The following is a 26,762-nucleotide window of genomic DNA, read 5'->3' as shown; positions in this document are numbered from 1 at the left end:
TATGACCTTCGATTTCGGTAAATCTCCATTAATTTTCACAAAAATTGGTGAGCGGATAGTGAATACCTCAAGAAACAAAATTAACAATTACAACTTGCGGTTTTGGCCTGGGGTATATGTCACCCCTTCTCGGAGGTTAAAATTACTCTATTAAAAATAACCCCACAAATCGAGAGAGGGACAAATTCTAAGCAAAACTTGTTATATATTGTTATTAAAATAAATCTCAATACTTTTTGAGTTATTAAAGATCAAAAATTTTAATTTTTGTGAAAGAAAATGCATGTTTTAAAGCGATTTTTCATAAATAACTCAAAAACTGTAAGTTTTTACCAACAAGTATTCAGTACTTAGAAATTCCTATCAAATGAACTCCAGAAAAAGTGGATAGCATCAGAATTTATATTCCAAAAATTTTTCCGTAAATTTTTCAAAAATTTTTTTTGTAAAAACTTACAGTTTTTGAGTTACTTATGAAAAATCGCTTTAAAACAGGCATTTTCTTTCACAAAAATTAAAATATTTGATCTTTAATAACTCAAAAAGTATTGATTTATTTTAATAACATTATATAACAAAATTTTGCTTAGAATTTGTCCCTCTCTCGATTTGTGGGGTTATTTTTAATAAAGTAATTTTAACCCCCGATAAGTGGTGACATATACCCCAGGCAAAAATGCAAGTTGTTATTGTTAATTGAGGTATCCTCTATACGCTCACCAATTTTCGTGAAAATGAATGGAGATTTACCGAAATCGAAGGTCATAGTTGATTTTTACCTTCAGTGACTGCACTACAGAAAGAAAATTACAATTAAATAATTGAGATGCGTGTATTTTGCGAGCTCATAAATTAATAAACGATATGTAGTCCAAATAATTAATTTAAATTATTTTTTCTACAACCGTGTTAAAAATGCAATTTTTAGCACTCCATAGGAGCGTTAAGGCACTAGTACTTTAAAATTCTTAAGGCACTGCAGTTAAAAGTGAATTGTCAAATTGTGAAACGTCAAAATATTTATATTTCATTTATCATTTATTAACATTAATATTAATACTACAACTTGCGCAATTTGAAAAAGGTGGTTTAAAAGGTTTTTTAAATTTAATTTAAACTGTATTATTGCATTTTTAACACGTTTGTAGAAAAAATAAGTTTATGTAAAGGTATAATATTTTTGCTAAGAATTTTTAGACATTCCCCTCGAGTGTAGACAACCAGTTCTACATTTTACGGGTCATAGGTTTCATGGTTTCAGTAATTAACAAAATACTGTATTTTATAAATTTATAACTTTTGTAGAAAAAATATTGTATGATATACGTGTTAAAAAGTACATTTTTAAGACACTTATGTGAATTGCAGAATTCGCTTCGCTCATTCTGCAAACTTTCACATGCGTGCCTTAAAATTGTACTTTTAACACTTAGGTATATCATAAATAACTATTAAATAATGTCGCAATTAATTATTTCGTACATTAAAGAATTTAAGAATTATCTGAAATATATTCGTAAGATACTTCACAGTACTACTCCTGTAGATATGTACAAGTTGTTTCTGTGCATGATCTAAATGCGCGTATTTTGGGAGCTTATAAATTATTAAATGATATGTAGTCGCCAAATAATTAATTAATTGCATTTTAAGTACAACTCTCTCTTAAGCCGGGAATATGGGATGGTTTTCTTGCGAAGGAGTTGTAGCTCAATAGTCGAAATGCGCGTGATTTAAGAGTTTATTCTTAGAATATAAGCTAAACGAATTAAACTACTATTAACTTTTTTGTAAAAACTTACAGTTTTTCAGTGATTTACGATAAACCGTTTCAAAAAATGCATTTTTTTCACGAATAATAAAAATCTTTGATCTTTAATATCTTAAAAAGTATTGACCAATTTTAATAACTTTATGTAACAAATGTTGCTTATAATTTGTTCTTTTATTGATTTGTACAGTTATTTTTTATAAAATAATTTTCACCCCCGAGAAGGGGCGGTATCCACCCTCAAGGTAAAGGCGCAAGGTGGCACCATGTCACCTTTGTTTCTTGAGGTATCCTCTAACCACTGACCAATTTTCGTGAAAATCGATGAAGGTTCACCGAAATTGAAGATAATCGTTGATTTTTACCTTCAGTGACTGCACTATACAAAATAAATTGCAATTTACTGATCTAAATGCGCGGAATTTGGAAGCTCATAAATTATTAAATGATATGTAGTCGACAAATAATTAATTTAATTCATTTTAAGTACAACTCTCTCTTAAGTCGGGAAGATGGGGTAGTTTTCTTGCGAAGGGGTTGTAGCTCAATAATCGAAATGCACGTGATTTAATAGTTTATTCTTAGAATACATAAGCTACAGGAATTATATCCGTAATACGATATATTTTAAGTTTTCTCAGCATTTTTCTCTTAAGTTAAATCAATTAAAGGGTTGTTTGGGGGTGAAGGGGATGAGCTCAAAAATCGAAACTATATCATTTCAAGAGCTCATAAATAGCTCGTAATTCTGCCGCAAAAATCGATTCAATATTCCTATTTTTAAGTAGGGGGGGCTGACTCAGCCCCCCACTATAATATTAAATTCCTGCTCAGTGGAACGAGCTCAAAATTTTTAATTTGCGGAATATGAGAGCTCATAAATAGCTCATAAATCAGGGCTATTTGTTTTTTAATTTTTGCAAGTAGAGGGGGGGGCAGGTCAACACGGGTAAATTTGAGAAACATTTGCAAATTTTTTTATTAGGTATAATATTAGAATTAAAATGAGAAGGATGTAATTGCATATTAGAACATACTTTTTAATTTCAAACAAGTTTTCATAATAATAATTTTCCATATTGTGAAATATATAAAGGTACTTTATTGAGAGAAATTCATATTTGTTGACATACCTCTATAAAATTGATAAAATTTGATATCTGATGATTGCATCTTAGGTTTTATACCAAGCAGAGATTTTTATGAGGAATAACTTTTTTTTGTAAAAGTAATAATAAAAAAGTTTACTCACAATCGGTTAGTAATTTATGGATTTCTAACCTTTGAAGTAATCAGGAAGCGACTTATTACTTACTTTACTTTCCCAGCTAGCCGGGAAAGTACTTTCCCGGCTAGCATCTGTCACTTTTCTACCTGCAAATGTCAATGTCATTTTTGATTAAAAGATGATTTAGAAAGAATAGAATCCACTCAACATTTATTTAATTAAGAAACAACAACAACAATAACAAAAAGAAAACTATTTGGAATTATAAATATTAATAGTTACATTGGAATTATGATTACTATTAACGGTTAACGTAAGACCGTGTTGCTCAAAATTATGAGTTTCAGAAATAGATGATGACGCCGACGTTTCTGGATTTTCTATATGAGACAACATATTAGCAATTTTTATTGTTACTTAAAATAATTCATCTTATCACATAATGAAAATGGATACAGATATTTGAAACGAAATTATTATTGGTAGATTGTGAGTATTAGAAATCCATAAACTACTAACCGATTGTGAGTAAAATAGTATACAAACCTCGCGGGAACTCATTCTAGCCTCGCGTCTGTAGTTTACCTCGCCGCTAGGCTGAAATAGAGTACTTTCCCGCTAGGTATGTAACATACTATTCTCTTATGGTTTTAACTTACCCTGATACACTGTATTTATATACCTACCTGACCAATTAAACCACTTAAACTCGACTGAACATGCTAGTTAGAAGACATATCCCAAATTCGACTGAACATGCTAGTGATAATTAATAATGTTCTTCTACTATATTTCCAACTATTATTTTTTTGTTCTATTGAAGATTGCAAACCGTCAGAGATATGAGGATCCTGTTAATCACCTCTCCAAATGGCAAAAATTTTACTTATGAAAAATCAAATCATTTAAAGTACTTAGTTTAGTTTTCAGACCTCTTTGCAATTATGCTTCATTATTATCAACCTATACGCGCCCACTGCTGGACATAGGTCTCCTTCAGCTCTTTCTTCAGATGGAAAGAGCTATACAAGCTTAAAATGTATTTAAACTCTATTTTTTAGGGTCTCTTACACAAGCCGCCACAGTATCCTTAGGTGACGATGTCTTCGTGCCTTTTTCAAAATTGTTACCCATGGTAGATCCAGATGACATCGTAATAGGCGGCTGGGATATCAGCTCGGCTAACCTAGCTGAATCAATGGAACGAGCCCAAGTTTTAGAACCAGTACTTCAGCAACAATTAAAACCACATATGCAAACATTAAAACCAAAACCTTCTGTCTATATACCGGAATTTATTGCTGCCAATCAGGTAAATATTCTGACATAAGGATATACACAGTGCGTCCATAGAGTAACGCATAAATTCATTATTTCGTAAACCGGAGACTTTAAGAAAAAAATCCCGAAAGACGTCGGTTTTTATTTTTAAATTACGATTTTTTGGCATACATATCATACTAGTGACGTCATCCATCTGGGCGTGATGACCTAATCGATTATTTTTTTAAATGAGAATAGGGATCATGTAATAGCTCATTTGAAAGGGTATGTAATTCTCTATTCAATAATATAAACATTAATATAATTATTTTTACAGGGTGTCCAAAAAATGTTTTTTAAATTAAATTAATTGGTACAAAAAGATGAATGTATGTAATTTGTTTAATTCTAAATATATTTTATTCGTGCCAGAAAACATAAAAATGTTTTATTTAAAAAATAAACATTGATTTTCGCTTAAGCGTAATGTTAAACTTCAAAGAGGCAGGTGGGTGGCAGCTCTAACATCGAATTTAAGCGAAAAGCAATATTTATTATTTGTCAATTAGCATGTACATGTATTCCTGTTTTCTGACAAAAGTAAAACGAATTTTGAATTAAATAAGTTACATACATTCTTCTTCTTGTCTCAATTAATTTAATTAAAAAATTATTTTTGGACACCCTGTATAAATAATTATGTTATTAGAAGACTAAGTTTTTCAACCTAATAAAAATATTTGTAAATTAAATATTTTTAAAAGATTTTTAATTGAAAAACTTTATTGGCCCATTTCCTGGTGACAACCTCCAAGGCTTCTACAATATGCAAGCCAAATGGATGCTGCAGTGAAGACTAAAGGGAAGGAATTCTACACTATGCAATTCACAACCCCCGTCTGCAGCGTGGTAAAGTTCCAACGGAAAATGGACCTAGTTACTCTATAGGAGTAATACTAATATAAAAATAAAAATGTATACCATTTTTATTCATTCAGTTGCGGTGCGAAACCAAAACTATCTTAATTTTTACTCAGATCAGAGAGTGCAGCCAGCACTCTTATCGACGATTTCACCTCTTGTTAGAGGTTCATCAGAGACTGCATAGGCTGCTTTTCTCTGGCCCAGGTAAAAATCTTCGACATATCCATCTCCCACCGCAACTGACGAGATGGTAGTAGGTACCTTTTATATTAGTATTACTCCTATAGAGTAACTAGGTCCATTTTCCGTTGGAACTTTACCACGCTGCAGACGGGGGTTGTGAATTGCGTAGTGTAGAATTCCTTCCCTTTAGTCTTCACTGCAGCATCCATTTGGCTTGCATATTGTAGAAGCCTTGGAGGTTGTCACCAGGAAATGGGCCAATAAAGTTTTTCAATTAAAAATCTTTTAAAAATATTTAATTTACAAATATTTTTATTAGGTTGAAAAACTTAGTCTTTTATTTAGCAGATGCCGCTAGGCACCTACTACCATCTCGTCAGTTGCGGTGGGAGATGGATATGTCGAAGATTTTTACCTGGGCCAGAGAAAAGCAGCCTATGCAGTCTCTGATGAACCTCTAACAAGAGATGAAATCGTCGATAAGAGTGCTGGCTGCACTCTCTGATCTGAGTAAAAATTAAGACAGTTTTGGTTTCGCACCGCAACTGAATGAATAAAAATGGTATACATTTTTATTTTTATAATTATGTTATTGTTTGTATTAGTAAATAGAGAATTACATACACTTGCAAATGAGCTATCACATGACCCCTATTCTCATTTAAAAAATTCATCGATTACGTTATCAAGCCCAGATGGATGACATCACGTCACTAGTATGATATAATATATGCCAAAAAATTGTAATTTAAAAATAAAAATCGACATGTTTCGGAATTTTTCCTTAAAGTCGCCGGTTTACGAAATAATAAATTTATGCGTTACTTTATGGACGCACTGTAGAGCAAGAGCCCGTGGTCGCTAGGCATTCCACATTTAATAAAAGCTGACAGTTTCTCTGCGCATGTCCCCAACACAGGTAAAAACGATCAGCGAGTACGGACTTTGATCATGGTTACTTGAGTAGGTAACAGGTGGCAAAGGTGTGTAAAATATTATAGCTTTGATCGCGCAGGACATCCTGGGTATACCCAGAGGGAGAACGCCAGCGCATTACAAAATCGAGCGTTCGCGGAGGTCCAATCTTTCCCTCTGAACACCCTCCGGATTTTTAATTCGGTGTTCGCGCAGTACAGAAAAAAGATCCTGAACGTGTCCGGAATACCCTCTCGACGTTCGAGGATTTTGTTTCGGATTTTAAGTTCGCACAGGCGCACAAGATATTTGGGAAGAATTTCTTGACATTCTGTTCTTACTCCTTTCAATTCTTAACCTAAAATATTGTTTTGTAAAACAACTTGTAGATGTAGATTCTGGTTTTTAAAACTTTGAAGTTATGTAAAGTGTTGCATCATTTAAATATTCTTCAAACATATTTTAATATTTTTTATATTAAAGCTTTTTTAGTTGTTTTTGTCCATGTTTTCCATTTCGTATGTTTATAAATAAGTAGGTACCTTTTATAGTATTATTTTCATTCGATATTCGATAATTATCTATTACGGTAGTATGTATTACAATAAATTGTACTCTGTTTTTACTTAATTTCTTCTATCTAGATGAGCTTATAAGTACCTACATATTCTTGTGGTTTATTTTTCAGTTTAATTTATGAGTTAAATTAGTCTCTTATTGAATATAATGAAACATAAACAACACATCAAACTTATTCTGAAACTCTTGTGTCTTGTTAAGGCGGAGATACATATGCGCTCTGCTCGGTGTGCGAGCCGCTCGCGCGCAGCGTATTCGTCAGATTAGTACGTGTTTTCAAGTGACGCACAAACGGCACGCACACGGCGCACCACGATCTAAATTCTGTCGGTTTTTCAACAAACGCTTTGATGGTTCGCAATACGTATTTGGACGGGTTTGCGAGTGGTTTGTTGGTTTTGGCGCGCATGAGTTGAATATTTGTTAGTAATGGAATGGTCGGAACTGTCGGAAGGAAATTGATGTTTACCGTGGAAAATCATTATTGTGGGATCCTCAATAAAGAACCATTTAATTTAAAGAAACAACTTAAATCCGATCTGAATGGAAATAGAAGCTGAAATAAAAAAATGTACATGCGGACCTTTTTAAAAAATGTTAGTTCATTGTTGTACTAAAAATAACATGTATTAAAAATAAGATTTATTATTTTATTTGGGCCAAAGGCATAATTCGAGTTTAGAATCAAGTTTACTTGACCTTTCGACTTTCACTTCGGAAATAGTTATCAATATGAAAAAAACATTCATAAGCAGATATATATTATGTGTCACCGGAAAGCGAAATAGGTAACGCACGACTTGGAGAACCTATGGTTTTCTAACTTCGCTTCTGGTGAAGCAACGGAGTTGGAACAAGCAGATATATTATAATTGGGTCACCGGAAAGCCAAAAAGGTAACGCACAACTTGGAAGACCCAGTAGCTTTCTAACTTCGCTTCTGGTGAAGCAACGGAGTTGAAACAAGCGGATATATTATAATTGTGTCACCGGAAAGCGAAAAAGGTAAGGCACAACTTGGAAGACCCAATAGTTTTCTAACTTCGCTTCTGGTGAAGCAACAGAGTTGGAACAAGCAGATATATTATAATTGGGTCACCGGAAAGCCAAAAAGGTAACGCACAACTTGGAAGACCCAATAGTTTTCTAACTTCGCTTCTGGTGAAGCAACGGAGTTGGAACAAGCAGATATATTATAATTGGGTCACCGGAAAATGAAAGAGGTAACGCACAACTTGGAAGACCCAATAGTTTTCTAACTTCGCTTCTGGTGAAGCAACGGAGTTGGAACAAGCAGATATATTATAATTGGTCACCGGAAAGCCAAAAAGGTAACGCACAACTTGGAAGACCCAGTAGTTTTCTAACTTCGCTTCTGGTGAAGCAACGGAGTTGGAACAAGCAGATATATTATAATTGGGTCACCGGAAAGCCAAAAAGGTAACGCACAACTTGGAAGACCCAATAGTTTTCTAACTTCGCTTCTGGTGAAGCAACGGAGTTGGAACAAGCAGATATATTATAATTATGTCACCGGAAAACGAAAAAGGTAACGCACAACTTGGAAGAGCCTATAGTTTCCTAACTTCGCTTCTGGTGAAGCAAAGGAGTTGGAACAAGTAGATATGATATAATTGTGTCGTCGGAAAGCGAAAAAGGTAACGCGCATCTTGGAAGAGCTTATAGTTTCCTAACTTCGCTTCTGGTGAAGCAACTGAGTTGGAACAAGCAGATATATTATAATTGGGTCACCGGAAAGCCAAAAAGCTAACGCACAACTTGGAAGACCCAATAGTTTTCTAACTTCGCTTCTGGTGAAGCAACGTAGTTGGAACAAGCATATATATTATAATTGGGTCACCGGAAAACGAAAAAGGTAACGCACAACTTGGAAGAGCCTATAGTTTCCTAACTTCGCTTCTGGTGAAGCAACTGAGTTTGAACAAGCAGATATATTATAATTGGGTCAGCGGAAAGCCAAAAAGGTAACGCACAACTTGGAAGACCCAATAGTTTTCTAACTTCGCTTCTGGTGAAGCAACGGAGTTGGAACAAGCAGATATATTATAATTGGGTCACCGGAAAGCCAAAAAGGTAACGCACAACTTGGAAGACCCAATAGTTTTCTAACTTCGCTTCTGGTGAAGCAACGTAGTTGGAACAAGCATATATATTTTAATTGGGTCACCGGAAAACGAAAAAGGTATCGCATGACTTGGAAGTACCTATAGTTCTCTAATTTTGTTTCTGGTTGTAGCAACAAGCAGATATATTATGGTAGGGGAGCAAAGTATGCTAAATGTGCAGTCACTCGAGCGCTTTGGGGACCTATTGGGTTGTGATTATTAGGTCCTAAAACCAAAAAAGTTAAGTAAAATTTTCCATTTTAGTGGGGACTTCCCATTTTTTAATTTAATTTTCCATTTCCAACAATCTTTTTTCCGATTATAGCGCCATCTATCCATAATTCAAAAAAATGTTTCGAATAAAAGTTGTTTATTTTTATACAAACAATCCAAATCTGCAATAAGAAACGGGGTCTACCATTTAAGATTTTAAAGTAACCCCCCACCTCACCTCCGTGGGGGGTCGTGCTTGGAACCATTCGATAGATTTTTCAAAAACATTGATAAAGTGTATTTGCAGTTTTTCGATATGATGTTTATTTTGCGAAAGATCGCGGGATTTGTATTTAAAATTTTAAATTTACCCCCCACCCCTCTCCGTGGGGGTAAAGTTTGGTATTTTTCGATAGATTTTTGAAAAATATTGAACACGTAGTTTTTAGTTTTTCAATCTGACGTTCATTTCGCGAAATATTCGCTTTTTTTTGTGAAACTTTTTGACTCACCCATTTCCGTACGCCCCGCTCAAATCGTCATATTTTTGAAATATAGACTCTTTTGCATGTACTTAACTTACCTTATCTTAATCTGACAATTTCGAATATTTTAAGGATAGATTTTTTTCGGGCCCCCCTGAACGAACTCCCCTGTGTTAAGAGCCAATATATGGTGGAGGTACATCTGCAGGGTACCACGTTTCTCCCCATATGATAATCTGACGCGCTCGAGTAACTGCAAAAATCCCCGCTTATGCTCCCCTACTTATATTTGTGTTGCCAGGAAGCGAAAAAGGTAGTTCCCGAAATGTTCCCAAACTGTGGCTTATTCCACATAAAATAGTAAATTGCATAAGATGACACAAGAAAATAGTTTCAGAACAATACCAAAATAAGATGTAGTAGAAGTACAGGACAGAGACATGATTATCTACAATTACTAAACGTTCGTAAGTTTCCTCTGGATCGTCAAAATGAAAAATTTTAACGAACAATAACCGCGCCACGAACGCGCGGCGCACACACGGCGCGGAGTTCGCGGCGCGGATATGTATTTCCGCCTTTATATTTCATTACTTTTGCGGTGTAATAAACCACAACACAATGCCACAACCTATCAAATTCAATACATACCATACATATCAAAATTGAAAATGATTGCTTTACTAAATTATTCCTTCCTTCAAATAATGTTCAACCTCCAGGAAGTTAAAGGTAATTTTTATATCTAAATATCAACAATCTTTTACTCTACAAAAATTTAAGCCGGATTTCGGCGTGGAAATACCACATTATATTGTCGAAATAATAAAGAAAGACGCTAATCAAATTTCTAACTTCTAAGAAAGGCATTGAATTATTGAATAGAAAGTTAATCCTTTGCCTGTTGCTTTTATTCTCTTTCTCTTTGTTGATATACAAATTTGTTGCATTTGCATTTTTTTTTACATTGATTTCGAAATAAGAAAGGGACAACAAAAGGCTAAAGGCTTCCTTCTCTTACCTTATTGTATGCAACCCGTCATTACATTACGAATCCGAAAATTGTTCGCGGAGCCGCGGAGCGAAAAATCTTGAGCATGTCCAGTTTACGTTGACGCCTGCGCCTTGGAAACTAATCCCGAACTTACTCTGAATACGCTCATGTTGTACAGCGCGAACACTACTTATTATATTACTTACCTTAAAGTATAAAAGCTGAATTTTATATGTTACTTGAACTACTATCAAAAGATAATATTTCAGTAGCCGGACAATTTCAATGGTTTCTTCACCTTGCCGGACACATTGAAAGTCTACTCGCTCTACTGTAGGTACGAGCGCGAGACAATATGTACTCGACTGTATGCGAACGAGTGAGATATTGATTTCCGTCTATAGGGCTTTTCATTCACAGTCATTTGTTTCGAGCTTCTGTCATGTGTCACATAATATTAATATATCTACGTCATACGTCTTTGGTTTGTATCATTGGTTATATCAATAACGTATGACGTAGATCTATTAATATTTTGTGACACATGACAGAAGCTCGAAACAAATGACAATCGATGAAAAGCCCTATTGCGATCTTTTACTGCGCATCATCAGTCGTAATTCGTATTATTTATATTTATATATTATACAGGGTGTCTCAAAAGTAGCGGGACGGTCGAATATTTCGCGAAATGAATATCCGATCGAAAAACTGAAAAATACCTGTTCAATATTTTTCAAAAGTCTATCGAATGATACCAACCACGGCCCCCACTCCACCCCTTGAGGTAAGGTGGGGGTAACTTTAAAATCTTAAATAGGAACCCCCGTTTTTTATTGCAAATTTGGATAGTTCATGAAAAAATAAGGAATATTTGTTCGACACATTTTTTAGAATTGTTGATAGATGGCGCTGTGATTGGAAAAATACGATTTATTAGGGCCATGTATCAACAAATCTAAAAAATGTCTCGAATAAATGTTACTTAGTTTTTATGAGGTATTCACATTTGCAATAAAAAATGCGGGTTCCGATTTAAGATTTTAAAGTTACCACCACCCCACCTCAAGGGGTGGAGTGGGAGGCCGTGTTTGGTATCATTCGATAGACTTTTGAAAAATATTGAACACGTATTTTTCTGTTTTTCGACCGGATGTTCATTTCGCGAAATATTCGACAGTCCCGCTACTTTTGAGACACCCTGTATAATAATATATAAATATACATAATACGACTGATAATGCGCAGTAAAAGATCGCAGTAGACGGAATTCACTATCTCACTCGTTCGAATACACTCGAGTAGGTACATATTATATTGTCTCGCGCTCGTACCTACAGTAGACTTTCAATGTGTCCGGTAAGGTGAATAGTGATGTTGAAAAAGTAACTATTCGTTACAAAGTACTCGTTACTTACGAATACCAAAAGTAACGATTACTATTCAGAGAGGTAAATCGTTACTTTGATTACTCTGATTACTTCATTACTTCATACCAATCGTATCAGAGCGAGTAATGACTATTGTATCTACTTTGATTACTCTGATTACTTCGTTACTTCATACCAATCATATTAGAGCGAGTAACGACTATTGTATCTACTTTGATTACTTTGATTACTCTGATTACTTCGTACTTCGTGAAGGTCGTTATTATATCGGAATACCTATACAAAAGTAATCATAGTAATCAAATCATGTTTATCTCTTAAATAGATTGGTGAAGGTCGTTGTTATATCGGAATACCTATACAGACCTACCTATACTGAGAAATTCGATTCTCAATATGATTACCGGTACTCAAATACAAAAGTAACAAAAGTAATCATAGTAATCAAATCATTTTTATCCCTTAAACAGATCGGTGAAGGTCGTTTTTATATCGGAATACCTATACAAAATACCTACCTACTGAGAAATACGATTCTCGATATGATTACCGGTACTCAAATACAAAAGTAATCATAGTAATCAAAGTAACGAATACTGTAAATGATTAGATACTTTATACAAAATACCTACCCACTGAGAAATACGATTTTCGACAAGATTACCGGTACTGAAATACAAAAGTAATCGTCATAGTAATCAAAGTAACGAATACTGTAAATGATTACTTTATACAAAAGTAACGATTTGTAACGAATACTCGAAAGTAACCATAATCAACATCACTAAAGGTGAAGAAACCATTTAGTACGTTCTTTAACGGTAAAATATTGCAAAACCTCTAAATTTTAAAGAACCGCTTGGATTGACTTGAAATTTGGCATACACATAGCTAACAAGTCAAAGAAAAAAAGTGATATTGTGCCGATATGTGCTTTTGCCCCGGGGGCAAGTATTCGTCCAAAGTAAGTCCGGAAATTGATAAACTGACTAATTTTAAGTAACTTTTGTTGTATAGAGTTTTTTCACTAAGTCAGTACTTTTCGAGTTATTTGCCAGTGAATATGTTCATTTTTTCAACAAAATAACCACGCTTTTAGACCGTTTTTTGCAAATAACTCAAATAGTAAGTATTTTGTCGAAAAAATATTCATAGCAAAAATATAGCCTGCAAAAAATTTAAAAAAATGGTGTACATATCACGTTTCTATACCCAGTAGAAGCAGAGTTATAGCTAATTAAAAATAGGTTCATATTCGTCAAATTCCAAATGGAATACATTAACGTGAAATAACCAGAAGTGAAGCACATTTCGTGTGTGTGTGTTTATGTTTTATTGGCACTGGTTTAAGCAACCAACTGGCCAGTCAATGTGTTTTGAATTCTCTCTTTTACAAAATATATGCTTAGTATCTAAATTTAAAACTATTAGTACTACTGTTTTTTTTTACTCTGTTTTTTTTATTATTTTTTTTTATTATATTTTTAACATTTTTTTTATTACATTTTTTATTTTTTTTTTATTTTTTTTTATTTTTTTTTTAGTTTTTTTTTTTTTTTTTTTTTTTTTTTTTTTTTTATTTATTTTTTTTTTATCGCGCTAAGACCTAAACCCGATTCAACCTCGCGGAGGTTTAGATCTTAGTAACTTTTTATTTTATTTAATTATTTTTTTTTTTTTTAATTTTTTTTTTCTTTTTTTCTCAGAGCTTTAATTTTAAACAATTAACATGGTTGTACAAAATTTTATAAACATCTAGATTGTTTGATTGTAAAAGGTATATAAGATTAAAAGGAAATTGTACATTAATTTGAACTAGATTGGCAAAAAAGTTTGATATTTCAATAAAATGTAAAGGACATTCTAATAGCATATGTTGTAGATCAGCTAGCTCTCCACATAAACATTCATCATTATCTACAAGTCCTATTTCTCTTTTGTAGACTGGAGTCAGACAGTGATTACTTCTTATTCGACAAATAGTTTTGATAAAGCCTTTGTTGGAAACTTGATTAAACCATGTCTTGATGGGAAGTGTAGGCTGGATTTTTTTGTAATAATTTCCTTTGTCTGAATTATTGTATTGTTCCTGCCATTTCGTCCGTTTGATAGATCTCATAATAGAAATTATGTCTCCCATAGGAAGTTGATAAGTATGCAGAGTGGATTCCTTCGTTGTTGCTTTTTTAGCCAGATCATCTACTATTTCGTTGTTTTTTATACCAATGTGTGCTTTTATCCAACACAATATTATATTTTTGCCCGATTTCAAAGCTTCACTGTTCATTGCTATGATGTCACTGATGATATAATTTTCTGCAAAATTATGTACATTGTATTTCAATGTCTTTACAATGCTTTGGCAGTCTGTAAATATAACATAATTGAGTTCTTTTTGATTAATACATATTTTGTATGCTTCTTTGATTGCAATGAGTTCAGCTGTGAAAATTGTCATTTTATCAGGTAATCTGTTGTTTATTTTTATACTTTTTTGTGGGTAATATATAGCATATCCAACTTTTCCTTCCATTTTTGAACCATCCGTATATAATTTCTGATAACTCCCCCAGTTTTTTTGTACACACTGAAGGTGGTCTATTTTAGTAAGGAAGTCTGTCGCACGAATATTACTTAAATGACAGTTAACTGGAGATAAATAATCTTCATAATTTAGCTTTCGAGACGAGCTTTGTTCAATTTGGTGTATGTCGCCAATGGAATTAGAAACGTTGAGGAAGCTTTCCACAACTAAAAGCAGTTTCTTTTTTTCCCAGTAATAATGAGTTAGGTATGAGGTGGTTAAATGAACAATTTTATTTAATAGCAGTTTATCGTTAACCGCTGTTTTAACTATAAATTTCTCACTTAGGTATTCCCTGCGTAATGAAAGTGGAGGTTCATTAAGCTCACATTCCATGACCAATATAGGTGTGCTACGAAGATAACCAGTGCATAACCTAAGTGCCTTATTTTTGATCCTCTCGATTTTTTGGAGTACAGAGTTTGATGCTGAGCCATAAAAAATAGATCCATAGTCTAAGATTGATCTTATCAAATTTCTGTATAGTAATATTGATATGTTTGGATCAGCTCCCCAGTTACTGACACTTACAGTCTTCATGATATTCATTGCATTTTCCATTCTTCGTAATATGTAATTTGTGTGTTCTTTCCAATTTAATTTGGAGTCTAAAAATACGCCAAGAAATTTTATTGAAGTTTTATAAGGAATACTAGTATTATCAAATTTTAGATGGCTTTGAGGAACATATCGTTTTTTAGTGAAGGTAACAATGGTTGATTTACTCTCTGATATTGTTAAGTTATTATCGGTAGCCCATTTTTTTATAATATTCAATGTCGATTTAAGGTAGTTATTACATCTATCTATTGACTTATTTTCTGCATATATCGCAACATCATCAGCGTACTGTAGGATTTTTATGTGTTGAGGAAGTTTAGTTTCTAAGTCAGCAGTATACAGTATATATAATATAGGACTTAGGATGCTACCCTGAGGTAGTCCCAAAGATGTGCATCGGGAGTTAGATTGATCTCCATTTAATCTAACGTGAACTGCTCGATTAATGTATAAGTTAATGATGTTCCATGCTACTATCTCGGGTATTCCTATTTCTAACATTTTCGCGTATAGTATGTGAAGATTAACGTTGTCGTAAGCCCCTTTTATATCTAAGAACAAAGCACTAACTGCTTTCTTATAAGTAAAGGAACTATAAATGTCTATTAAAAAGTGGCAGAGGCTATCTTGTGTGGATTTACCTTTTCTAAAACCAAACTGACTTCTTGGTAATAGGTCGTTCTTTTCTAGCCAAAATTCCAGACGGTTTTTAATAAGTCTCTCATATGTTTTTAGTATACATGAAGCCAGACCGATTGGACGGTAAGAATCCCAATTCTTTGATGATTTTCCTGGTTTTAAAACCGGGATAATAGTGTAAACGTGCCAATCGTCAGGAATCTTTATGCGGCGCATCCAAATTTCATTATATATATTTAGTAGTGCAGCCTTACCAATTCTTGAAAGATTTGATAGCATCGAGTAATGGATATTATCGGCACCTGGTGCTGAATTTGAGTTTTTCTTCAACGCAAAGTTTAGTTCAGTGGCAGAAAATGGTTTGACTAGGAAACGGATTGGTTCTGGATAGTCGTACAGAGCATTTAGTTGTAAATCAGGAATTACTAATTCTGCAGACGGCGGTGTGATATTTTGAAGGAACTCTTCTATCCACGAAGCTTCCGACAGAATAACAGGGACTTTGTTCTTTGTTTTTCTATTTTTTATTCGGTTAACTTTTGACCATACATCTTTAATAGGGACTGACCTATTTAGGGATCCGACATAATCTCTCCAGCTATTTCTTTTAGTTTGTTTAGTGATCTTCTTGACATGTGCATCATCTTTTTTATACTTAAGTAGGTTTTCATGGTTTGGATTTTCTTTGAATATACAAAAACTTTCCTGTCTTCTTCTGACTGCTTCTTCACATTCTAAATCCCACCAGTATTTTCCTCTGGAAGTCGGTTTTTTTATTTTAAATTTGGGGATGCAGTAGGATGCAGTTGTATTTATATTGTGCAAAATTTGTTCATAAGAATTTATATCTTTAAATTGAGAGAATACATCTTCCGAATACTGTTCATATAATTTCCAGTCGGCATTCTTTAAATTCCACTTTTGTGAATATGGATTATATGTATGAGTTGGTTGATCTTCTAACTCTACTCTTATAGGTGTATGGTCTGAACCAAATAGGTCTTGAAGTGTTTTCCAAGTGATCAGGTGGTTTAAGTCAGGAGTACAAATGGTCAGGTCTATTGCCGATTTCGAGAAGTTCCTAAAGAAAGTAGGAGAGCCATCATTTTTGAATATTAAATTATTATCGTCTATACAGTCCATCAAGATTTTACCTTTCATATCTGTTTGGTTGTCTAGGCCCCAGGCAATGTGGTGAGCATTAAGGTCACCTCCTATTATAAATGGTCTTTCTATAGATGTTATGAAATTGTTCCATTGTTGTAACAATAACTTGGTTCCTGGGGGAACATACATAGATATAAATGTGACAGTATATGACTTAAACTTTATTTTTATTGCTACTTTATTGACGTTTATTAAATCTACTTTCATGGTGACTTCCTCGTAATATAGGTTTGAATTTATTAAAATTGCTGAGCCACCGCCAACAGTTACTGAAAAGCGGTCGTCTCTGACAATATTGTACCCGTGAAAGTTATAATACTTTTCTGGTTTAAATCTGGTTTCTGATAATAATGCGATATCAACTTTCTGGTCTTCTAATAGGTGGATAAGGTTTTCTCTATTAGAGTTAGCCGATCTACAATTCCATTGACAAATTACCAATCTATTCATTATTATATAAGAGAGAACTTAAAACTGATTGAATTGAATTTACTAGAACTGATTTTTCTGGAATTTCAAAATTTTTGTGATTTATATTAGAGATAATACTTGTAACTATATTTGATATTAATTCTGTTAATTCTTTTGATGGTTCATGTATTTTAGATCCTTGTTCTGGATTAAATGTAGATTGATACGAAGAAGAGGTGATAATACCACCAGGTCTGTTGGACATGGGGTTTAACTTTATTATTTTTTGATGTTCCATTGTTACTTGGTCTGGTGAGGAAGAGATAGGTCGTTTGTATTTTGGTGGTTTTATTATTGTATATCTATTTGAAACTGAAGGTAGAGCGAACTGATTGGAAGATGTTTGAGACGTGGACAATTGAGTAAAGGAATATGAAGAGGATGGTGCATTCATATTTGGAGTTTGATGAGAATTTATTGAGGAATTATTGGCTGCTATAGATGCATAAGTTATCTTAGGAAAGAGTTTAATTGTTTCCTTAAACGATAAGCTGTTTTCAGACATATAATGTTTTATTTTCTTTTGGCGATCAAATTCTGGGCATATCTCCCATTCATTAGTGAAGTGTTCACCTTCACAGGATAGACATTTTTTGTTAAACGATGATAAAGAACAAGAATCGGAAAGGTGAGATTCATGACACTTAAAACAGCGAGGATTACTTTTACACTGCTTACTCATGTGCCCATACCTATAGCAGTGGTAACAGATAATTACCTTTTGCTGGTATTTTTCAACAGTGTGTAAGACATGATTAATTACTACATACTTTGGTATATTCTGGCATTTAAAAGACACAATAACTGATTTTGTTGGATTAAATATTACTTTGTCATCTGCTACTATTTTTCTTGTTATTCGTTTCACATACTCAACCGAGAATTTGCAATGGTGATCAAATTCCTTTATTCTATTTTTAAGATATTCTTCCGATATATCTGAATCTATATCCCTTACTACACCTAGTTTAAACAATTGAAATTTTGGAATGTATGCGGTCAGATTTTTTTAAATAAGGAATTTGGAAGTAACTAAAGCATTTGCGCTACTATAATTTTTAAATGAGACCCTAACTCGGTTGCGTCCGATTGAGTCAATTTTTTTTATATAATTGTCAATTTCTGGATGTAACGTAAATAGGATCTCGCCTATTTTAACAGCATTTAATTTTCCTGTAAAATTTAAACTGGAGTTTTCAATGAAAATGTAAAAAGGTCCTAAATCAATTTTTTCGTATAAATAAACAGGCCTGGTTTTTTCTGGTTGATCTGAGTTTACTAAAGTATTTTGTTTTTCATTAATATTGTTAAGATTAATACTACTACTTATCTTATTTTGAGGCTGGTTGGGTAGAAATCCATTTAAATCTTGTAAATCACAACTACTATCCATCGAATTCTCAATATCAGGCGGTTCGCCTCCACTAGATGACTCCATAGAGGAGTTTTCAAGTAACGTTTAACTTATGAACACTTTCAAAATGTAAACTAAATAAGGAAAAGTTTAACAAAACTAAACAAACTAAATTAGAACGGTATAAATCAAATAATCCGCCAAAAATTAATATTTTTCGGAGAGATTTCCAAATTTAAATTATCTTTGACAATTGAAGCACATTTCGGGGAAAACTCATTACAACTTATTTAAAGTGTTTAAAAAGCTTCATTTTTGTTTTATAAAAAAAATTTCTAGCATCAAAAGTAAACAAATTACGCTCAAAATAAAGTTAGTCCCTTTTCTTTTGGTAAAAAAATCGGGAAAATCACCCCTTAATTAGTATCTCAATTGAACTTAATCGTTACGACTTCACAAGTTTTTTGACTCGTGTATGTATTGTTTATATGATCTGTAAGTTTCATCGGTTCAAAGTCCTTATTTTTGAAAGGGCTGTAGTTAAAAGGCGTTGAACGAGTCACTGATCACGAATGTATGCAAATTTAGAAACACTAAATCTTAATCAATTTTTGTCTAACAGAAAAACAAAAAAATACATGATATTCAGAAAAGCAATGCTGACTTTTTTTGTTTTTGGAGATTTTTGGTATCTCTAACATTTTTTAAGTTATTTTGAAAAAAAGCATATTTTTCAAAATTGAAATTTTTAAAAATTTTATATTAAAATCAAATTTTTTCCAAAATAAGCACTTTGAATCGATGAAACTTACAGATCATATAAACACAACCTAAGTAAAATAATTGGTGGAGCGGTAACGATTAATTTCATTTAAGTTGCTAATTAGGGGGTGGTCTTCCCGATTTTTTTTGCCAAAACAAAAGGGACCAACTTTATTTTGAGCGTAACTTGCTTAAATTTAATGCTAGAAACTTTTTACAGAAACAGAAATAAAGCTTTTTTAAACACTTTAAAAAAGTTATAATGGGTTTTCCCCAAAAAGTGCTTAATTTTTTGGATATTTCACTTCAAAGTATTCTATTTGAAATTTGGTGAATATGAATCTATTTTTCATTGGCTATAACTCTGGTTTTACGAGGTCCAGAGACATAACCCGTCCACCATTTTTTTACTTTTTTACAGGCTATATTTTTGCAGAAAACGTTTTTTCGACAAAATACTTACTTTTTGAGTTATTTGCGAAAAACCGTCTAAAAATGTAGTTATTTTGTTGAAAAATGAACATATTCACTCGCAAATACCTCGAAAAGTGTTGACTTGGCGAAAAAGCTCTATGGAACAAAAGTTACTTAAAATTAGTCAGTTTATCCATTTCCGGACTTATTTTGGACTTATATTTTTTCACCCCCAATAGGGGGTGAAAGTCACCCCCAGGGCAAAAGCACACATCGGCACAATATCACTTTTTTTCTTTGACATGTAAGCTATGCATATGCCAAATTTCATGTCAATCCAAGCGGTTCTTTAAAATTTAGAGCAAAAACCGTCAAAGAATGGACTAATTAAAACTGTCCGGCTACTGAGATATTATCTTTTGATAGTAGTTCAAGCAACATATATAAAATTCAGCTTTTATACTTTAATGTAATTAATATAATATTTTACACACCTTACCTTTGCCACCTGTTACCTACTCAACAGTGGTGTCATGGTGCCGGAACGCCGTTCCGGCACTGGTTAAGGAAAAAAATAAATAGAGAATTTAGGTTTTGTAAATAAAACACGGATTATAGAAAAAGTTCTCTATTATATTTCGATACAGTACAACGATTCACTCCGTACAACAAAAAAACATAGAGTAATATTTTACTTATAAAAAAATTAAGGAAAACGCGCTCCGGCACTGCTAATTTTGTCATGACACCACTGCTACTCAAGTAACCACGATCCAAAGTCCTTACCACCATTACCTTCTTTTTATTTCTCTATGGTCCTTACTTGCTGAGAGTTTTTTCAGAGAACAATAACCACATGTGGTTATTGTTCTCTGGTTTTTTCCTGTGTTGGGGACACGCGCAGAGAAACTTTCAGCTTTTATTAAATATGGAGTGCCTAGCGGCCACAGGCTCTTGGGGTAACAGTTGTAATTTAACTTCTTTAAAATTTGCAGACATATTTTTAAATATTAATTGTAGTAAAATGAAGTTTTCAATTCTAAATACCAGATTATTTAATAACCAAACTTAATAAAAAAAACGCTAGATACGGAAGATTAAATTATAAGAATTCAACAAGATTCTACAGTTTCAGAACAAAATATCATTTTCTTAAAGCACGTATCCATTACGTTGCTGTTTCATTGCTCCAATGGATACGGCATGCACTTCTCTACATATAAACGGTCACTGATTGGATAGCCGAGGGTGAGCGCCGCTCCGGGAGCACCAACGTATCCACTATGTGGAGCAGTTACACGGAGCACCAACGTATCTAATGGATATATGCCTTTACACATATCACTTACTTCTTCTTCTTCATGTACCATGTCTTTTCACAACGTTGGTTACCATCATAGCTATCTTAATTTCACTCACTGCCACCCTAAATAGCATGCTTGTATCAACACCATACCAATCTCTCAAGTTCTTCAACCATGAGGTTCTTCTTCGTCCTGGACTGCGTTTGCCTGCTATTTTTCATGCATGATATTTTGTAGCAACCTATATTTGGGACCTCTCATTACATGTCCGAAATACTCCAGCTTTCTCTGCTTGATGCTTTTCGCATTCGCTATTTTTTCACCCCATTCAAAAGCTAAATAGTTGACATAAAATTACAAAATTTAGGTTTTTACACAACATTGAAAAACCTTCAAAATGCCGATTTTTGAAAGTTGAAAAGTTAATTTGTTGCTACGCAAACTGCAAAATAAGTGAACATCGTTATTTATTAATAACTTTTACTAAAACTACCATAGAACTTTAGTGTTTCACTCAAAGTTGGGTATTGGGGTACTTAACAAACCCTCAAAATTTGAGACCGATCCATTAATTAGTTTAAAAGTTATTCTATTTGTTTATCCCAAACACCTTTATTTTGCAATAACATAAGACAGAGAATAATGAAAATAGGGCAATTCTGGGTATGCCAAATGAAAGTAGAAAAGTGATACTATCAAAATGTACTAAAAAAGATAAAAAATTATTTAATATAGTCAAAATTCATAATGCCAAATTTTTGAAATTTCGTAGTTTATAAACATTTAGAATAACTTTATAAATACTGTCCAAAAAAATCATTTTATTCGAAAAGCTGGTATTTTACATTAATTTTTAAAAATGTAGTTCAATTGGTGACTAGTCGTGGTAAGTGAAGGGGGAGCTGGGAGCCGACAAATGCACTAATAGTTCAAAAACTAAACATGAATTAAAATGGCAACTTAAAACTACTATCATTTTCTATATCTCGGGATTTACTGAATATATTTTGATCTTTCTTTTTTTCAATTTGTATGTAATTTTTCTATACATTACAAATATACAATTTGTCTAGATTTATTAATTAATAAACAGTCTCATTTGTTTAAACAATTATTGAAAAATAATTTTTTCCCAAAAATCCATGTTTTTAATCATACTGTCATTATTAATCATAAAAAAGTTAAGGTATACTTTAATAAATAAATTATCTTCAATAACTAGTTATCTAACAAAAATAATTTATTTATTAAAGTGTACTTTAACTTTTTCTATGATCAGTAATGATAATGATACTATGATTAAAAAAAAGAGATTTTTGAAAAAAAAAATAGTTTTTCAAGAATTTTTTAAACAAATTAGACTGTTTAATTAAAAAATTTATAAACAAATTGCATATTTGTAATGTACGTAGAAATTACATACAAGTTAAAAAAGAAAAATCAAAATCCATTGAGTTGATCCGGAGATACAGAAAATTGTATTAGTTTGAAATTGCTTTTTCGGTATTTTAACTCAGTGGATTTGTAGGTTCCCCCTAGTAACCGTTTAAATAAATTTTTGAAAAATCGTAGAGGGTGCTGTAAAGGTACAATTTTCGACGAAACTAGACGAACACACTGGTCAAACTCAATTTGGTTTTAAAAATGGCTTCGGAACAAGAGAAACACTTTTTTCAATATGTGTGCTAGTTGAAAGATGTAGAGATGTCGATTCCGATGTATACTTGTGTTTTATACTTTCAGAACGCTTTCAGAAGGCTTTTGACCTGATGAAACATGATAAACTAAGTAATTGATATTTTAAGGTCATGTAATATCGACAATAAATACCTACTTAATGATAATTTCAATCCTCTATCAAGAACAAAAGGCTAAAATCAGAATAAAAAGCAAAACATATGGAAAAATCAGTATCGAGAAGGGAGTAAGACAGGGATGCGTCCTGTCACCTTTACCTCGGATGGTATAATTATAAACGGGCAATGTATAAATAACCTGCGACACGCTGATGACACGGTCATTATGGCAGATAATGCTGAAGCACTGCAATGCCTAATAGACCGAGTAATGACAGCCTGTAGAGAACTTGGAATGAAATTAAATACAAAGAAGACAAAAACGATTGTCATCCACAAGCACCAAAACAGAAGGGTCAAGGTCAATGTCGACGGAACAGATCTGGAAAGAGTAACAAGAATAACGTATATATATATATATAATGTTCTTGAACTCCTAAGTGGAGCATAGAGCTTCAGTGAAAACGCGCCATCGGGTTCTATTTTGCGCTAGGGCCTTCACCTCATTCCAAGACTTTCCTTGACTTCTTATCTCGTCCATGATGGATCTTCTCCAAGTTTGTGCTGGGCGACCTCTTTTTCTTTTTCCTTGGGGATTCCACTCTAGGGCAGTTTTTGCAATACTGGAACTATCTTTTCGGAGTGTGTGACCTATCCACCCCCACTTTCTGGATTTTATTTGATTTTCTACCCTATTTTGTTGGGTCAGGTGTAGCAGATCTTCGTTTCTGATGGTGTTTGGCCAGAAAATACGCACAATTCTTCGTAGACATTTGTTAACAAAGACCTGCAATTTGTCTGTAAGGGATTTTGTCACTTTCCAGGTTTCACATCCATAGAGTAGAACAGATATAACATTTGACTGGAATATTCGGATCTTTGTCCTTGTAGTATATTCCCCAGACCTCCAAACAGGGTTAAGCATGCTGAATGCTTGTTGAGCTTTTCGTATCCTCATACGAATATCGTTTTCTGTACCTCCGCTTTCTGTTATGACACTTCCAAGGTACGTGAAGTTTTCCACATTTTCAATCTGCATGTTGTCAATATTAAATATCGTGTTGTTCCTTGCGTTTATTCTCATGGATTTGGTTTTACTAATATTGATTTTTAAACCTATTTTATTGGCCTCAGTGGATAGTGTTTCCAATTGGTCGGCCACACCCTGGAACCTTTGTCCTAACAGGCAGATATCGTCGGCGTATTCCAGATCACTTAGGCGTGTGGTTAACGTCCATCGTATCCCTTTTGTGTCGAAGTCTAGTTTGGAGAGAAAATAGTCTAGAGCTATGTTAAACAGAAACGGAGAAAGCACACATCCCTGTCTGACTCTAGTAAGTACGTCAAATTCGTCACTGTTGATCCCATTGTGTCTCACACTGCACGTCGCCTCAGTGTACAGTGACTTTATAATCGAAATTATTTTATGTGGAATGTTTCTTAGCTCTAAAATTTTCCATATAGCAGCATGAGATAGGCTGTCAAAGGCACGTTCGAAATCAACAAAAACCATGTATAGAGGTGTGTTCCATTCAACCGATTGTTCCATTATTACCCTCACAGTATTAATGTGATCTATGCAGGAAGATTCTGGCCTAAAACCTGCTTGATTTGCTCGAAATTCAACCTTGTTTGTTAATCTTTTATGTACGATGGTCGTAAAAATTTTATTTATGACGGTAAGCAAGGTTATTGCTCTCCAATTTTTGCACAGTGTGAGGTTGCCCTTTTTTGGAAGCTTAATAATGTTACCTTTTTTCCAGCCCGCTGGAATGCGGTTTGTTTCCCACACCTCTCGGACTATGGGGAGCAAAAGTTCAGCGGTTAGATGCGGGTCAGTTTTAAGTAGTTCGGCAGCAATGTTATCGATTCCCGGGGACCTGTTATTTCTCAGAGATTTGATAGCTGTTATTATCTCCGTTTTGGAAGGGGACTCGCAAGATATATGCAAGTCTATATTCTGAGGGTGTTCAACAATTTCATCTGCGTTATCCCTGGGCGTGCCTAGCATCTCCTGAAAGTGCTTTTTCCATCTCTCTACTTGGTCATCCGTTGTAGTAAGTAATTCACCTGTCTTGGATCTTACAATGTTCGAACAGTTAGGCCCATTTTTTGTTAATCGTCTAGTAATTTGATACAGCTCTCTAGTCCTGTTGTGTTGTGCAGCTGTTTCTGCTTGTTTTGCCAGTTCTTCAGCCCACCTTCTTTTGTCTCTTCTTGCATTTCTTTTAACTGCTTTATTTAGTGTTTTATATTCTTGTTGTCGGTTCGTTCTTTCTTCTACAGTTCTTGCTTGCAAGATATCTTTTTTTCGTTGTTTTCTTTCCTCGATAAGATTCCAAGTTTCATCTGATATCCATTCCTTTCTATCTTTCTCTTTTTTACCCAGTTTGTCTTCAGCTATTTCTGTCAGAATATTTGCCAAGTCTTCCCAGCTATTTACTTCACGTTCTCTTGTTTTTACTTGAAGCTCCTCCCTAAACATGTGTTTTCCTGGGAGCGTTTTTAATTTGTTTAGATTATATGTGGGTCTGTTGGTATTTCCTGTGGTTTTGTTTTTTGCCATCTTGATTTTAATGGTACCAATTAACAGATGGTGGTCACTTGCGATGTCTGCTCCTCTTTTACAAGAATAACGTACCTTGGAAGTAATCTTGATGAAACTTAAGACCACTCGCTAGAGATAAGAACACTTCTGGAAAAGGCACGTACCTACAGTGTTTTACAAAAATGAAAAGTTATATGCAACCGCCAGCCGGGTATCTCATTGAGAACTAGAATACTTAAGTGCTATGTTGAAGCCTGGACAATGACAGAAGCAACGCACAAAAGAATACAAACCTTTGAACTCTGGTGTTACCGTAAAATGCTCAGAATATCTTACATGAGCCATACGACAAATGAAGAAGTCTTGTGGGGGATGAATAAGGAAAGAGAGCTTATGCTTATAATAAAAGAACGGAAAACACAATATTTTGGTCACATCAAAAGTATGAACTGCTCCAACTGATAATTGAAGGCAAAATCAATAGCAAAAGTGGACCAGGAAGAAGACGCGACTCTTGGCTTAAAAACCTGCGACAATGGACGAGTATGACCTCCATAGAATTATTCAGGGAGGCTACAAATAATATTAAATGGAGAAATGTAATGGCCAAAGTTCTTAAGGATAAGCCACCGTAAGAAGAAGTCCATCTTGTAGGTGGTAATAACCTCTTTGTCCATGGCCCATCATTCATTCTGGCTATATATTCTGCCCACCTCCATTTTAGTCTGGCTATCCTTTCGATGACATCAGTCCTCTTGGTTCTTCTCCTGATTGGCTATTGAGTGTCTAGCGTTTATAAAAAAAAAACAGTCGCAGTGAAATATACGTACTTTAATCTTGTTGATATTGTATTTAGATATAAGAACGGGTAAAATACATAGATTTAAGAAGCCCGAGATGTAACATGAACCTATTTAGATAGCTGCGCGAATGTTGCCTTGTTTCTAAACAGAATTGCAGGGGTGAGGAGCTTCTACATAAATGAAACAGAGTTGGATTCAGAATAATTAATAATATTTATTGAATTAGTTCCGAATATAACACAAATTAATATACACTTATTTAACTAATTACACTAATCCTATTGACT

The 26,762-nt window shown here is 33.7% G+C and overlaps 1 protein-coding gene across 1 annotated transcript in view; it reads left to right on the top strand.

The window, feature by feature from the left end:
- Window positions 1-26,762, top strand: part of LOC114329653 (uncharacterized) — a 90,930-nt gene that overhangs the window by 29,182 nt on the left and 34,986 nt on the right. Inside the window, exon 3 of the mRNA XM_028278831.2 lies at window positions 4,061-4,311. Within this exon, the coding sequence (XP_028134632.1) occupies window positions 4,061-4,311 (251 nt within the window). The remainder of the gene's footprint in view (window positions 1-4,060; window positions 4,312-26,762) is intronic.

Source organism: Diabrotica virgifera, chromosome 7, assembly GCF_917563875.1.
Source record: "Diabrotica virgifera virgifera chromosome 7, PGI_DIABVI_V3a".
NCBI classification, from domain to species: domain Eukaryota; kingdom Metazoa; phylum Arthropoda; class Insecta; order Coleoptera; family Chrysomelidae; genus Diabrotica; species Diabrotica virgifera.
Note: the sequence above shows the minus strand (reverse complement) of the source record. Positions and strands in the feature narration are given on the sequence as shown.